Raw genomic sequence first — 16603 nt, forward strand, 5'->3', positions numbered from 1 at the left:
ATCTAGTGTTATTTTATTGAGAGGTTAACAGTGGGGATAGAAAGGGGAATACAGATGTAATACCCACGTCTCATTAGGTTGAAATAAATTAACTCCGAAGGTCTAAAATGACCATATAAATGTTGTCAGACACCTTTGCCTTTTAATTTTGTTGTCAGACATATATTCTATTAAACGCTGTAAATGATATAGGCATTTATATACAAATTTGTTTCCACTGATTGTCTTGCTAAATTTTTGCATTTCCTTTTGGATCTCTTACTGATACTCGCCTTGACCCTGCTCCAACATTGATACGCAAATACAGGAGCAAAGTGGCAGTATCTGCGGATATCAATGACGCACGAACATTTACAGAAAAGTTTTCTCGGCATTATCATGCCTTGCAGATTTTGCATTAAAAACCCATAGCGTTGGGTCAACAGACTTAGACAAACGGAACACAAATAATTCAAGATGAGGAAACCGGACGTGAGCACTTGGGTTAAGGATAATAAGTTTAAGTGAGAATGTTTTTCTCTTTAGGTATATACGGCAGCCAATTAAACAATAAATTAGAGTGTAGAATGGTGAAGTGTTACAGGTGGTACAAGACGTCCATAACGGAGGGAAGGTTATTGTAAATTAGCCACAACATAGCAATTAAAGATCAACGGCTTTACTGCAACATGTTACTCGTAGTAATATAAACTAAGATTTCTCATGTGACGCATGCAGTACAAATATATACTGGCAATTATGATTCCATAGATGATAAACACTTCCGTATTTCGTAAGATATATCAAGAATTAAATAATTTTGCACATATTTTCTACACAAAAAGCATTGTTTTCCATCTCAATGATAAGAAAAGAGCACGTATAGAGAGTGTATGGCCACGTCCTTTCGTGTTTTTGCAGGAAATGCGGTGCATCTTATTTTGTAGTGTAACGAGACTCATTGAAAACTGTTAGGGATTCAGTCTCAATTTTTATTCGCTGATTAGTTTTGTCTGTCAACCGGTGGCGGATAGAGGGCGAGGAATTGATAATGGATATTGGCTAGAATGGGCATGGAACTGGAGTAGAGATTGGGGTTCCTGGATGGACATGGGATGGTGCTGGGGATGAGAAAACAGTAGATGATTGGCATATACACACACTTCCGTGCTAATCTTATCAATAATTATCGTCGTCGTCAAGACTGATTAAATTTTCTCAGTTGCTCTTTCTGCTGCCGATGTTGCTGCTTTTTCAGCTGTCGCCGAAACGGATGTTACAAATATATTGCTGAAATACAAGGTCCCCATTACATTAAATGATGTTCTCATTACATTATCTTATGTCCATATTATATTACTTGAAGTCGGCATTATATTATCTGATCTTAGTATGAATAAATATAGATTTGCAGAGACTGGTTTTAATGCCAGGTTGATTAATTAATTCATTAATTGGTTCTTCTTATTCCTGAATGATTGGAAACTAAAGTATGTGATGTTAAGCAGAAAAAATGAAATGATTATCTCGACCGGATCTTTTTAATCGATATGTTCCTTATGCTCCTTACTGATATTGATAATGTTGACAATATTACGACGATTATCTCGACCGGATCTTTTTAATCGATATGTTCCTTATGCTCCTTACTGATATTGATAATGTTGACAATATTACGACGATTATCTCGACCGGATCTTTTTAATCGATATGTTCCTTATGCTCCTTACTGATATTGATAATGTTGACAATATTACGACGATTATCTCGACCGGATCTTTTTAATCGATATGTTCCTTATGCTCCTTACTGATATTGATAATGTTGACAATATTACGACGATTATCTCGACCGGATCTTTTTAATCGATATGTTCCTTATGCTCCTTACTGATATTGATAATGTTGACAATATTACGACGATTAACATATTCATCGTACAGATAAATAAACTTGCAAAGAAACATCTCCAAGATTGTCTCATATATCAATCAGACAGTTTTACTTCTTCATTACAACGATATCCTTCTTGATCCCGGTATCTGGATAAACATTAATAATTCTGTAGTCTGAAAAGAAGGTTGAGGATCGTTGGGCAAGCCAACTTCCTTCTCGTTAGCTATAAATCATGTCAAAGTTAGATACAGATCGACTTCATTCTATGAAGGTGTCTTAAAAAGTCAATATTTATTTCCCAATCTTGAAAGATATATTGCTTCTTTCTGTACGAAGTGGGCTGTAAAAGTGGAAATTGTATATTATCTATTATTGTAGAGACCTCAACTATCCATATTGTTTTTAATTTTGTTCTGTAGGGTGTTGTTATTATTATTATTATTATTGTTATTATTATTATTATTATTATATAAGGTTGGATTGAATTTTGCGAAGACGCTGAAAGCAGTTTCATGAATGAGATGTTTATATATAATGCACCTGAATCTGAACCATACCCATGCACGCAAAGCCCAGCAATGGAGTTAGCAGAATAACGGGTACGGAGTTCAACAAATGATATAAAGAAATTATATCGTTTCTAAATGATTCTAAACAGACCATGTAACTTCAACGAGTAATCGACCAAGAATCAAGGTATGAAACTATATTAATAAATACGATTGGTGTATGGATCTATCATCATGGATGATCAAAATGTCGAATTCATACACCAATATGAACAATGTATGATTCGATCATCATGGTATCAACGTATTGAATTTGTACAAAAAGATGTATGGTTCAGTCACTTAGGGAGATCAAATTACATAATGTAATCAGATTTATGTATTGTTGATTTTCACTTTAATAGAGATTTTGAATTATTGATTTCGCTCATACAGTGATATTGAATATACTGATTCAACAATGGAACATACGAATCTCATAGCGTCCATTTGAAGATCACGATGCATTTCTGGTTCCAATGCTTTTGTCGAATAGTCAGTGAGCCACCACGCATTGCCCGCCCTCCCAGTCTCCCTTCTGACCACTTGGTCCCTCACCGCGCGTAAACCAATACCGTCCTCTGAGCCAACGTCACCATCGACCACAGTAAACGGGATGCACAAAAACCTACCGAATTCTACGACTCCCGTCATAAAGCATCAATAATACTGAAGAATTATTTGCTGTTTTTCTGTTATTTCATTTTTTCTTCATGAAGTGCACAGTTTCCTGACAAAACTCGCTATATTGTGATAAGCCAAGGAGACTTTACTCTTCATGTATCCTGGTTGTGGTGAAAATCCACAGCCAGAGATCTCGAGATTATCGGGTTTCTCGTTGCAGGCATTTCGCGCGTACAGCAAAAGGTAAACCGATCTGGAAATAACCACAACTAAAAAATAGACCACCTTAGGGCATGCTGAAAGCTTCAAACAATCCGAGTACATTTTCCTTCATATGATGCATTAACATTTTATTACAGACAATGCCGTGAGAATTATTTTCTACACATATGAGCTAAAAATAGACAGAGGAATACAGTATTCTACACAAGTGCATGGTGAAAGAAATGTTGTTGTTGTAGGGTTTAATGCCATTTTTCAGCACACGATAGGCTATACATGGTGGCCAGTATTAATGGTGGAGGAAGAACTCGGGAAAACCCCAGAGAGAACCACCGACCCACGAGAAGCTACTGGCAAGCTTTCTCACGTACCCACATTAGCCGAATCCGAGACTCGAACCCACGCAGACACAGGTGAGATGGCAGTGATCCGTAACGAAGAACGCTTTAGACCACTCGGGCACTCGCGGCCCCTTGGTGAAAGAAATAGGCAATGTATCAGAGCTGTAGACTAATTGACATCAAAGCTGTCTTATGTTGTCAGTTTTTAATACATGCAAATGAAAGTCCATTTTATGATTCCTTGTTATATGATCTACATTTAGTAGTATATGCTGTGTATTGTTTCTTATATAATGTGAATAGTAATGTGCGATCCTCTGGCCACTTACGGGAATAAAGACTGCGCCGTAGGTTTACATTGTGGAACCCTCTGGCCTCCTATGGAAATGGTAATGTAACACATGTCTAAAGGTTTAACATGATGGGACTAGTGAATTCCACTCATGTAACCTATGGAGCTTAGCATATATTTTGAAATGTTATACTCTCTGACCTCCTATTGTGCATCAAATATTAAACTATTTAGATCCTATCCAACATTCACTCTTTGATTTCTATCCAACACCAACGTTTTAATTACTTTTTGACGCACACCTTTTGTTGTTATCCAATACCCCATGCACACTATCCAGTAACAAGTATGTTGTTGTTGTTGTTGTAGGGTTTAACGCCATTTTCAGCACACGATAGGCTATACATGGCGGCCTGTATTAATGGTGGAGGAAGAATCCGAGTTAACCCTGGAAAGAACCACCGACCCACGAGAAGCTACTGGCAAGAGCTTTCTCACATACCCACATTAGCTGAAGTACCAAGTATGTAGTAACTTAAACCCCACGCTTCTGTCGAACAAAAAGGGAAGTAGCGCATACACACTCCATACTTTAAACAAACAAATAATGCCATCACATAAGAGGGGTAGAATGTAAAAGAAGAGGGATTAAGTACACACACATACACGCAATGACACATTATATCAACATAAAGAAAGAGTTTTAGTTGGGTGTGAACCAACACACACACACACACACACACACGCACGCACGCACGCACGCATACATACATACATACATACATACATACATACTCTCATATAAAACACAGAGTTTTGGAAATGTTTTTAGCAGTATCTCTTTTCATGAGATCAGGATCGCCCTGAAAAAGGACCATTAGGTTTTGTCATGGATTGCTGATGCTTATCGATATCAAGGATAACTGCACCTATCGTGACGGGCTATATGACAAGGGCACATCCGTTCATGTACCATGGTGTACGGTGGATGGATAGATTGAGCCTAAATTCAGGCTCGTCGGTCTCTTTCTCTCAATCCTTTTTACTTGAATCCACTAATTTTCTTCCACCTGCCGCATTTTCTCTTGTGCCCTCATCCAGTTATCTTTGAACAGCAGGAATTGGTTGAAAGTCATTTAAAATGGCCGCTGAATTGCTGTCCTAGATCTTATTGATGATATCCAGGAAAACGAGGCCTCACCACGGGTTTGACTACATCACAGTGATGCCTCTTTTCATCTGTAAGCCTAAAGCTGCGGCTGCCGTTCTTTCTCCTTTTGCAATACTTGCTTTTCTTTCATTCCTTCGTCTTTTAAAACAGCTTCTTATTTAGTTTCTTTGCCATCTTCAAATATATACTTGAATTTCTGTCCGGTCTAACCACTATGTGCATGTGAACCAAAGCAAAATTTAACATTCTGAAAAAGTTAGACGACATATCAAAGATGGATGGCAAGTCTCTCTCTCTCTCTCTCTGTCTCATGGATTTGAGTCGCGTATAACCATTCGGCCTTGTAATACAAGTTGATTAATTAAACGTCGAGTGAGAGCGAAGTCACAAATCGTTGTTTTAATGTCCTTACCTCACTTGCGAACAACCATGCCAGGGAGCAGCAAGGAAGTAGAAGTACCACTTTGGTCGTCAAGCGACAGCAAACCTCTGAAACGCCATAGCTGTACTATGAGCCAATTCTGCCCCATTATCTAATTTGGGCTATCCCTATTACCCAATTCTGTGTAAACCACGCCTGAAAATTAGAAACAAGATTTGCAGTTTTTTATTTAAAATTTCCCTTTAAACATTATTTATTTAGAATTTCCCATTAAACATTGGAAGAAATAATTTTTTGTACATTGCTTACTTTTGGGGTTCCGAAAAAATTAAATTTACTCCAAAACTGGGTTGGAATAGCCCTTGTCTTCCTGTGTCTGAATCAGGTTATGATAATTTAGAGTAGTTTTAGAATGGTGTTCAAAAGGATCATATTGATAAATTAGAAGGGTATTTTGGTTTCTCAAGTCTAAATGTAAACTAACCATCAGTCAATTTGTTGTATTCTTTGTAGCCCTAATAATCGCTGTTTCGTTCCCTTTATGGCTTGCATAACTCTTGTAACAGATGTGCAGAGAGCTGGTAACGTCTTCTGCCACTTTTGTAGGGTCCCGGATCAATAAGGTCTGCTACTACCAATCGTGACTGACGCTATTGGGACCGTTCCGGTGGCCTAGTGGTTAGAGCGTCCGCATCGGATGCGTCGTGGGTTCGATCCCCGGCCGAGTCATACCAAAGACTTACAAAAATGGTACTAACAGCTGCCTCACACATCACACACTGACGCTATTGGTAAGGGATGGCTGGTCTTCGTAGTAGATGCTGTTCTATGAGCAAGCTGCCTATCAACGCTGAAAAGGGTATCGGGATTTCAAGATATTTTCCCCCTTTTTTTTCTGAATGTTGAGTACTGCTTTTTTTGATCCGCTGTTTGGATGGCCTAGGGTGTTCTTGAGGAAAAGCGGTCACCTTACTTTCGATGTCATGGACAAAGTATTCGGCTGCTACTGGATCGTACCATGGGTCGTCGATTTCATTTTCCTGTGACTGTTCCCAGGCATACAGAGTGGTTTGATTGAAACATTCAGGTTTCTTATGGCCCTCTTCCGCCGCTTATTGGGTTATAGGTGTTGCCACCGGCGGGGATACCTTAAACACTGCCACCTCTTGATTGCCGTCTGGATTTTCCCCTGCTACCTTTCCCTTCTGCCTAGCCCATTGTTTTTTTCCTTTTGGTCGAGATTGATATATAATAATGATGGTAGTAGAGGCTGCTGGGGTGCTGGTTCGGCGTGGGATGCTTCGATTAGGGTGCACGACAACTAGTCTGAGTAAATTGCCACCTTTTGTACTACATTATACTCTTCTTTCTTCATGTCGAACCTCATCTTTCTCTTGTCTCTGTGTTTTTTATTCCAAAATTAGGAGTAGAGTCTTAAATTTTCATTTAATAACGTGGCGAACGAAATTATTTTTGTTAAGTTTTTCATAACTTGTTGGTTTTGCTTAATTCTATTACTTAGTTTAAGAACATAGAGTCGTTGCTTATATTTCTTTAACTGCCTTAGAGATTCTTGGGGTGCGTTGTTTTTAAAGACAATTTATTATTATGGGGTCGTGACCACTTTCACTGAACATACAACTTAACGTGGATTCGACAGAACTTCGAATTATTTCAAAATGAGTTTCGGCCCCCAAATAGATTGTACCCCCCCCCCCATATTATTATGATTCGTAGAAAACAGAAAGTATTATGTTCATCATATTAGTTTCAAAATATTCTCTTGAGATTTAAAAACAATATATTGGTTGGAATGAAAAATCTCATCCACTAAGTAAAGCTTTTATGTCTTTGTCGACAAAAAGACACTTGATTGATTAGACAGGGTTTTAGATTTGATCTCTGCAAGCAATGCATCGCAGGTGATGCAAATGGTTGGAGATGGTTGTCATCCTTGCCTAGCGTAATCCACTTACAATATTCTGGTGTTCAATTCAGTCTGAAAGTTGGAATTGCACAGATCCTATAAAATAATCGTAAATGACACTCCTTTCGTACAATTTTATCTGAGGTTACTTTAGGTTTAAAAGTCGATTTCTATTTTTCTTAGGGGGTTTAGAGCTCCGATTACGATGTGACACTTCAGCCAGTTGTATTGTATGTCTCCCGTAATTTAAACACAAGAAAAATTGCGATGGTATTAGACAACCACTGTTTTCTCAATGGTTCCAAGTGTTTCACCGTGTAAATTGTTCAGAACCCTCTTGTTTCCAATCAGATGCTACAAGACTTTGTACAGTATCTGATGAGTACAAGACTTTGTACAGTATCATATGAGTATAAGACTTTGTACAGTATCATATGAGTATAAGACTTTGTACGTATCTGATGAGTATAAGAATTTGTACAGTATCATATGAGTATATGACTTTTGTGGGGGTGTAGTGGTTGTCTAGGGGTGGGGTTCTTCTTATAGACTTTAACGAATTATGAGAAGTTCCCCTGGTCCTTATTCAGAAGGTTAATTCTGGACACTATATTATTTATTGACTAAATATATTTATGGCTACGAGCCCCCAGTCAGCAATGCCGACAGTTAAATTAAAAGAAATACAAAGATGAAATTTAAACAATAACAATTTAATAAATGAAATTTAAAAGAATTTAAAGTAATCAATGTCTCTCTTTCACCCAATGATCCCTTTGATCATCATTTGAGTTCACAGTGTGAGGAGATTTTTCCCTTCTTGAGTGCTACTCATCTAAATCTCTTCGTTCCCTTGTCTTTCTCTCCTTTCGTGATCTCCACTTCCGCTTCCTCTTCTATAATCCTTGTTCCTGCCGTTATCTTGACTTCCGGTTCCTCTTCTAGTATCCGGAACCCTTGACGATATCCCTTGAGGTCACCCGAAATTCACTCGGTATCTCTCACCGTCACCCGAAATTCTCTGAACTTCTCTCGTCCCCGAAATTCTCTGAAATTCTTTCGTCCCCCGAAAGCTTCCTGTTGAAAGGTATAATGCATTAGCATAGGGTTATAAAAATCTTCCCTCACACTACGTCACTGAACTGAACCATCAGTTTAAGGCGGGACATTTGGGTCGCGCATGCGCACACATCGAAATTCCCATACACTTCCGCCGCTTACAAAAATGGCGCCATAACACAATCACACAAAGGATTCAAATATCTACATACTGAGCCCTATCAGTATATACATACAAAATATTTCAAATACGATTGTACTAAAATATTACTACGATTAGTAATATGACTATCTATATATTTATATATATTTATATATATTTCCTACACAAGCGTACCAAATCCACAGTATTCACATTCAAATGGTGATAAACGGCAATCCGTTACTCAATGGCAAAATCTATCATTACGTAAACAAATTTCTTGTCTACCAAAATATAACTACGCAAAGAATTACAATATTAATTCTTATAGCGGCTAGCGAGCAATACAATTCTTCACAAATACAAATCGTCCTTTCAAAAGGGCGTAAACGTAATAATCCACGAAATAATATGCACACATATTACTAGCGAAAGAAGAGAACATTTTCGCCTCACAAATAAGGTGTACATAGTAACATTATGAATAATGATGCAACGAATCAACATCGTAATCAATCGTAAACAAAGGTACTAGCTAAAGTCATGAAAAAAATGCAAAATATTAAGGTCATAATTAACTATTCATACTTCAATACAAGTAAAATGTATACATACGACAAATTCTCTTCAATTAACAGCAGTCGTATCAAGCAGAATCAACGTAACATCCAACTTACCTGATCGAAGCTATTTCATGAATTTCCTAAATTCCGCCAATTTTTACGAATGGCTAACGGAGTGTGTGTCACTGCGACTCTTAAACACCAACTGACGAATTTCAGGCTTGTACCAGTCTTATGTCAGTTTCTCGAATCAAGTCCCACCTACAACGCATCCCGATTGGATGGCGACGGACTCTGGTCATTTGATCGAACTGTCAATCATAAAAATGTCAGTCTGTGTGTCCCCATGTACTGTCCAGCCTACCATTGTCGGCTTCCGGCTCTTTGAAGTTGTCTACGTCACGTGTTCCCAGGTACAAAGATTCCCGCCAGATTTCCACTCAAGAGCTCAAACAAAGACTGGGTTACGTAAGAGGATTAGCCAACTTAGGCACTTGGAAAAACAAAGCTTACCTGGCTCCACTTACAGACTTATAAATACATGTATAATACAAGGGGTTGGGGTAAAACATCACATCCCCCCACGCTTGAGAATAAAATCAGGATTTTATTCACTCAAACTAAAAAAGCAAAAGTGTTACACGATATAAAGAACAAAATCAGCAAAATGAACTAAATGCTAAACCGAGTATGAACACGAAAATATAACAAATGATCTATATCATTTCGGCGCTTCTACTCATGAAATCTGCGCCTACGTTTTCAGATCCTTTCACGTATCTGATCTGCATCTGGTACTGCTGTAAAAACAGCGACCATCGCATCAATCGACCATTGGACAACTTTGCCTGCGCCAGATAGGCGAGTGGTTGGTGGTCGGTCTCCAATATGAACTTACGTCCATATAGGTATCGCTCGAACCGTGATATGCCGAACACGATTCCAAGACATTCCCTCTCCGATACTGAGTAATTCTTCTCGGCAGCAGACAACTTCCGGCTGCCGTATGCGACAGGAAAAAGCGTCTTGTCATGCTCCTGGAGCAGTACTGCTCCCAGTCCCGTGTCGCATGCATCGGTGCGCAGAACGAATTCTTTATCCAAGTCCGGTAGACGAACAACTGCGTCGGATGTAAGTCTATCCTTTAGCGTTTGGAATGCGTGCTCACACGCATCTGTCCAAACGAACTTACTCGGGGTCCGTTTCTTGGTTAGGTCAGACAACGGGCCCGCAATCGCGCTGAAATTAGCGACATACCTCCGGTAATATCCGGCCAGTCCCAGGAATGACCTCACTTCCGTTTTCGTGGTGGGGCGTGCGGCGTTTCTCAACTGCTCCACCTTCGACTTCTCTGGAGACAGCGTGCCTTGGCTCAGGGTATGTCCTAAATAGTCTAATGTCCTGAAACCAAGGTGACATTTGGAAGGGCGGGCTGTCAAGCCCTCCTGACGTAGCCGCTCCAAAACGTCAGCTAACAGAGCGAGGTGTTCACCCCATGTCTCTGTAGCTAACAAGAGGTCATCCATGAAGTTGTGGACACCCCTATCGCGCAAGGGCTCCAACAACTTCCGCATCATTCTGGTAAAGACGCTGGGCGCGTTTTGTACCCCGAACGGCATCACCAACCATTGGTATGTCCCGTCGAGAGTAGCAAAAGCAAGCTTCGGTCGGTCTTCTTTCCTTACCGGAATTTGCCAATACCCCTTGGACAAATCCAGTTTGGAAAAATATTTCGCTTTCGAGACCGAAGCGAAGATATGTTCGGGGTCAGGTAGCATTTCAACTTGAAATTCTGTCACCTGATTCAGCTTCCGGTAGTCGACGCAGAACCGATGGGTGCCGTCCTTCTTCTGCACTAAGACTACTGGTGAGCTGTACGGAGAGTCGGCAGGTTCGATTACTCCTAGAGCAATCATCTGCTCGATTTCTTCCCTTACAACTTGTCGTTTCGCGTGGGGCAAGGGGTAGGGTTTACGCTGAACTGGTCGGTCGTCCACCATCTTTAACCCGAACTCGACAAGCGTCGTCCTCCCGGGTTTTTCTGTTAGCACGTCGGAATATCCGGCCAGCAAGGTCTCTATCTCGTTCCGCTGCCCTTCAGTTAACATGGGGTCACACTCCACGTCCGACGGAGTCTCGGCCCTCGTTAATGGACAGCTCGGGACAGTGTTAGCACCTTCCGTATCGCCTTCGATATCCTCGGTGACTATCGCTGCGACAACAAAATCGCTGGCGGTCTCCCTTTCCCGGTACCTCTTGAGCAAATTGGCATGGTACAATTTCTCTTTTGTCGGTAGCTGTATCCGGTAGGTTTGACCTCCGACCTTCTTGGTGACGACGTATGGACCCCTCCAGGAAACTTGCAACTTGTTGTGTTCCTGGGGCAACAACAACAACACTTTGTCCCCTACCTCAAACTGACGTGGTTTTGCGCGCTTATTGTAATTTTTCGCCTGTTGCGCCTTAGCTCGTTTGAGATTTTCTTGCGCGAGAGAACAAACCTCTTCCAGTTTGTTGCGCAAGTCCGCGACGTACTGGTAGGTAGTGCGTACTTCCTCTACAGCGTGGTCGTCTGTCCACAGCTGTCTCAGTACGGCGATTGGGCCGCGTACGGTTCTCCCGTACAAGAGTTCAAAGGGAGAGAACCCCAAACTCGCTTGCGGTACTTCCCGGTATGCAAAAAGCATGGCCGGAATATACCGGTCCCAATCCTTGGGGCGGCCTTCGCACAATTTCTTGAGCGTGTTTTTCAAGGTCCCATTAAACCGTTCGACCAATCCGTTACATTGGGGGTGATACGGTGTAGTCGTGAGGTGTTTAATCGACATGAGACGATTCACCTCCGCCATCACACGACTCATAAATTGTGTTCCTTGATCGGTCAAGATCTCGTCGGGCACTCCGACTCTTGACCAGATCGCAAACAGAGCTTCCGCGACGGTTTCCGTGTCAATGTTACGCAACGCAACGGCCTCCGGATAGCGTGTAGCATAATCGACAACCGTTAAAATATATCGATTTCCGTGCGCAGACGCGGGTTTTATCGGTCCGATTAAATCCACGGCAACACGTCTAAATGGTTCATCGATAAGGGGCGTACTCCCCAAAGGGATGGGTCGCTGATCCGTTTTCGGTGCCATTCTCTGGCATTTGTCACAGGAGAGACAGAACCGTTTTACGTCTCCCTGGACCCCTGGCCAGTAAAACTCTTTTACAAGACGGTCACGCGTCTTAGCAATTCCCATGTGTCCACCCATGAGACTCTCGTGTGCAAGTTTCAGTACTTCGCAACGCTTTTCCTTTGGCACGACGACTTGCTTGAAGTGTTCGTTGTGTTTCCTGGCGTGGCGATACAAGATTCCCTTCTTGTAGACAAACTTCACCGCGCCGTTCGGAGTTTCCCTTTCTGTTCCCGCTTCTGCGTGTTTGTGCAACTGCGCCAGAGTTGCGTCCTCCTGTTGCAGCTTCCTTAACTCCGCTGGAATAACATTACTAACCGGTGTCGATGTAACTTGGATTGGCTTTTGTTTCGGCTGTCGACTCATGGCCCTGGTTTCAACAGCACTCACTGGCATAGGTGTGCAGGTTTCGGGGTTCGGCTGGGGTAACACATAACGGCAACCCAATATGACGTCATGTGATAGCCCCTCCAAGCAAGCAGCTTCAATTTTCCCCTTCACGTATGGTGAATCGAGGTCAATGACAGCTACTGGTAATGAGTCACGCGCGCAGTTCGCGTACTGAACTTCTATTACCTCCCCTGTATAGTCCTCCGGCTTGACATATTTCTTGTCGACAAGCGCGGGGACGCTGCACCCAGTGTCATACAAGATGGTGGCGCCTTCACCATTGATAGTTGCGGCCGCAAGGTTGGCTGGGTTGCGACTCGCTTCCGGCACACCTTCCTTCTTAGCTACGACATTCACCTGGGTCTGCCTGCCCTTGGGACAGTCCCTGGCAAAATGCCCCAGGCGCTTGCAATTAAAACATGTCGGCGGCCCTCGCCGACTTGCAAGTCCTGGTTTCGTGGGTGAGGCCTGTCCAGGTCGATAGGCGGCAGCCCTACCTGTAGGTGCCCCTCCGACCTTCCCGTCGCCCTGACGGTTACGGACAGCCGGCTCAACCTCCCCCATACGACGCGACTCAGAGGGTCGGGGTCGGTCAGCAACCCCGGAACCTCCACTCTTCGAGTGCGCCTGCTCGTATCGCTCCGCCATGTTAGCGATCTCTTCGAGCGTCCGGTGTTCTCTTTCTGCTAAGAAAACTGTCAACTCGCGACGGTAAGTACCCAGGACATGTTCCTTGAGTATTACCTCGCGTAGCCCTTCGTACGTGCGTTCGACTTCGGCCATTTTCATCCACTTCTCAAATAAACCTCGAACACGGTTGTGGAATTGAGAGTGGGTCTCTGTTACCTTTTTCACCGAGTCCCGGAAAAGTTTCCGGTAAGTCTCGGCGGTCAGCCGATAATGGCAGAGAAGCGCCTTCTTGAGGGCAGTGTAGTCATCAGCCTCTTCTGCAGTTAAGCCGTGGTAGACTTCCCGAGCTGCACCTTGCAAAAAGGCTGAGACATTAATGGCCCAGTGCTGTTCAGGGACCTGATGAGCGCGTGCGAGTTTCTCAAACTGGACGAGAAAATCGTCAATAGCCTCCTCCCTATCATTGAAGCGTGACATGTTGATCTGGACTATCCGGTGGTCGATGAAAGGTCGGCCGGTTGTTCCAGAGCTTGTACTGGCGTCGTCCCGTCCGTTGGTCCTAACTTCAACTCTGACCTTTTCCATCTCCAGAGTGTGAGCGAGTCTGGCTAGCTCCAGCTCTTTCTGGGCGTCTCGGTCCGCTGCTTCTCGGTCCGCGGCTATCTTGGCTAACTCTTGGTCCGCTGCTATCTTGGCTAGTTCTCTCTGGGCTTCTCTTTCCGCTGCTTTTTCGGCCTTCCATTCCTTGATCCTTTCTTCTATAAAGGTTGCCAGGCGATCTCCCTCGTATCCAAGATCTTCCGACCCCATGGCGCGGTATTCCTTTATCATTTGTCGTTCGGTAGCCATTATATTAATGTAAAGTGATACCTTGTCTCAAAATTCAAACAATATACAGATATTTGTAATACCAGTTTAAATACTTACCTGTCGACAACAACTAGTTTCGTTCAGGTAAGATATTTGTTCGATATCTGCTTCACACGTACTGCTATGAATGGAAGATCTACAAAGCCTGCACATACGACAATAAAAATACAAGATGAGAAAATCACAAAATTTCAAATACAAAGAATGGAAAATATCTCACACTGTTCACTAATACTTCTACCAATAACTTTAAGTCCCCAAAATAATATATATGTCTAATTCATATCCCGGACGAAGCGCCCACTGTGGGGGTGTAGTGGTTGTCTAGGGGTGGGGTTCTTCTTATAGACTTTAACGAATTATGAGAAGTTCCCCTGGTCCTTATTCAGAAGGTTAATTCTGGACACTATATTATTTATTGACTAAATATATTTATGGCTACGAGCCCCCAGTCAGCAATGCCGACAGTTAAATTAAAAGAAATACAAAGATGAAATTTAAACAATAACAATTTAATAAATGAAATTTAAAAGAATTTAAAGTAATCAATGTCTCTCTTTCACCCAATGATCCCTTTGATCATCATTTGAGTTCACAGTGTGAGGAGATTTTTCCCTTCTTGAGTGCTACTCATCTAAATCTCTTCGTTCCCTTGTCTTTCTCTCCTTTCGTGATCTCCACTTCCGCTTCCTCTTCTATAATCCTTGTTCCTGCCGTTATCTTGACTTCCGGTTCCTCTTCTAGTATCCGGAACCCTTGACGATATCCCTTGAGGTCACCCGAAATTCACTCGGTATCTCTCACCGTCACCCGAAATTCTCTGAACTTCTCTCGTCCCCGAAATTCTCTGAAATTCTTTCGTCCCCCGAAAGCTTCCTGTTGAAAGGTATAATGCATTAGCATAGGGTTATAAAAATCTTCCCTCACACTACGTCACTGAACTGAACCATCAGTTTAAGGCGGGACATTTGGGTCGCGCATGCGCACACATCGAAATTCCCATACACTTCCGCCGCTTACAAAAATGGCGCCATAACACAATCACACAAAGGATTCAAATATCTACATACTGAGCCCTATCAGTATATACATACAAAATATTTCAAATACGATTGTACTAAAATATTACTACGATTAGTAATATGACTATCTATATATTTATATATATTTATATATATTTCCTACACAAGCGTACCAAATCCACAGTATTCACATTCAAATGGTGATAAACGGCAATCCGTTACTCAATGGCAAAATCTATCATTACGTAAACAAATTTCTTGTCTACCAAAATATAACTACGCAAAGAATTACAATATTAATTCTTATAGCGGCTAGCGAGCAATACAATTCTTCACAAATACAAATCGTCCTTTCAAAAGGGCGTAAACGTAATAATCCACGAAATAATATGCACACATATTACTAGCGAAAGAAGAGAACATTTTCGCCTCACAAATAAGGTGTACATAGTAACATTATGAATAATGATGCAACGAATCAACATCGTAATCAATCGTAAACAAAGGTACTAGCTAAAGTCATGAAAAAAATGCAAAATATTAAGGTCATAATTAACTATTCATACTTCAATACAAGTAAAATGTATACATACGACAAATTCTCTTCAATTAACAGCAGTCGTATCAAGCAGAATCAACGTAACATCCAACTTACCTGATCGAAGCTATTTCATGAATTTCCTAAATTCCGCCAATTTTTACGAATGGCTAACGGAGTGTGTGTCACTGCGACTCTTAAACACCAACTGACGAATTTCAGGCTTGTACCAGTCTTATGTCAGTTTCTCGAATCAAGTCCCACCTACAACGCATCCCGATTGGATGGCGACGGACTCTGGTCATTTGATCGAACTGTCAATCATAAAAATGTCAGTCTGTGTGTCCCCATGTACTGTCCAGCCTACCATTGTCGGCTTCCGGCTCTTTGAAGTTGTCTACGTCACGTGTTCCCAGGTACAAAGATTCCCGCCAGATTTCCACTCAAGAGCTCAAACAAAGACTGGGTTACGTAAGAGGATTAGCCAACTTAGGCACTTGGAAAAACAAAGCTTACCTGGCTCCACTTACAGACTTATAAATACATGTATAATACAAGGGGTTGGGGTAAAACATCACAACTTTGTACAGTATCATATGCGTGTAAGACTTTGTATAGTATCTGATGAGTATAAGACTTTGTACAGTATCTGATGAGTATAAGACTTTGTACAGTATCATATGAGTATAAGACTTTGTACAGTATCTGATGAGTGTAAGACTTTGTACAGTATCTGATGAGTATAAGACTTTGTACAGTATCATATGAGTATAAGACTTTGTACACTATCTGATGAGTGTAACACTTTGTACAGTATCTGATGAGTATA

At 41.6% G+C, this 16603-nt stretch overlaps 1 protein-coding gene across 1 annotated transcript; it reads right to left on the reverse strand.

Moving 5' to 3' along the window:
• Positions 1-8078: 8078 nt before the first annotated feature.
• Positions 8079-16351, reverse strand: LOC149780342 (uncharacterized). Its single transcript, XM_089937221.1, has 3 exons — positions 15892-16351; positions 9260-15090; positions 8079-8458 (listed from the first exon to the last, which is right to left on the reverse strand). Exon 2 carries the CDS (start codon positions 14191-14193, stop codon positions 9862-9864), a length of 4332 nt encoding a protein of 1443 aa, XP_089793347.1. The 5' UTR covers positions 14194-15090; positions 15892-16351; the 3' UTR covers positions 8079-8458; positions 9260-9861.
• Between the last annotated feature and the right edge of the window lie 252 nt (positions 16352-16603).

The sequence above is a fragment of the Sinohyriopsis cumingii genome, chromosome 16 (assembly GCF_028554795.1).
Source record: "Sinohyriopsis cumingii isolate HCF-2022 chromosome 16, ASM2855479v2, whole genome shotgun sequence".
NCBI lineage: Eukaryota > Metazoa > Mollusca > Bivalvia > Unionida > Unionidae > Sinohyriopsis > Sinohyriopsis cumingii.

Bases quoted from the DNA above. Each gene is read 5' to 3' on its own strand.
- LOC149780342 (XM_089937221.1), bottom strand. From the start codon at position 14,193: ATGGCTACCGAACGACAAATGATAAAGGAATACCGCGCCATGGGGTCG.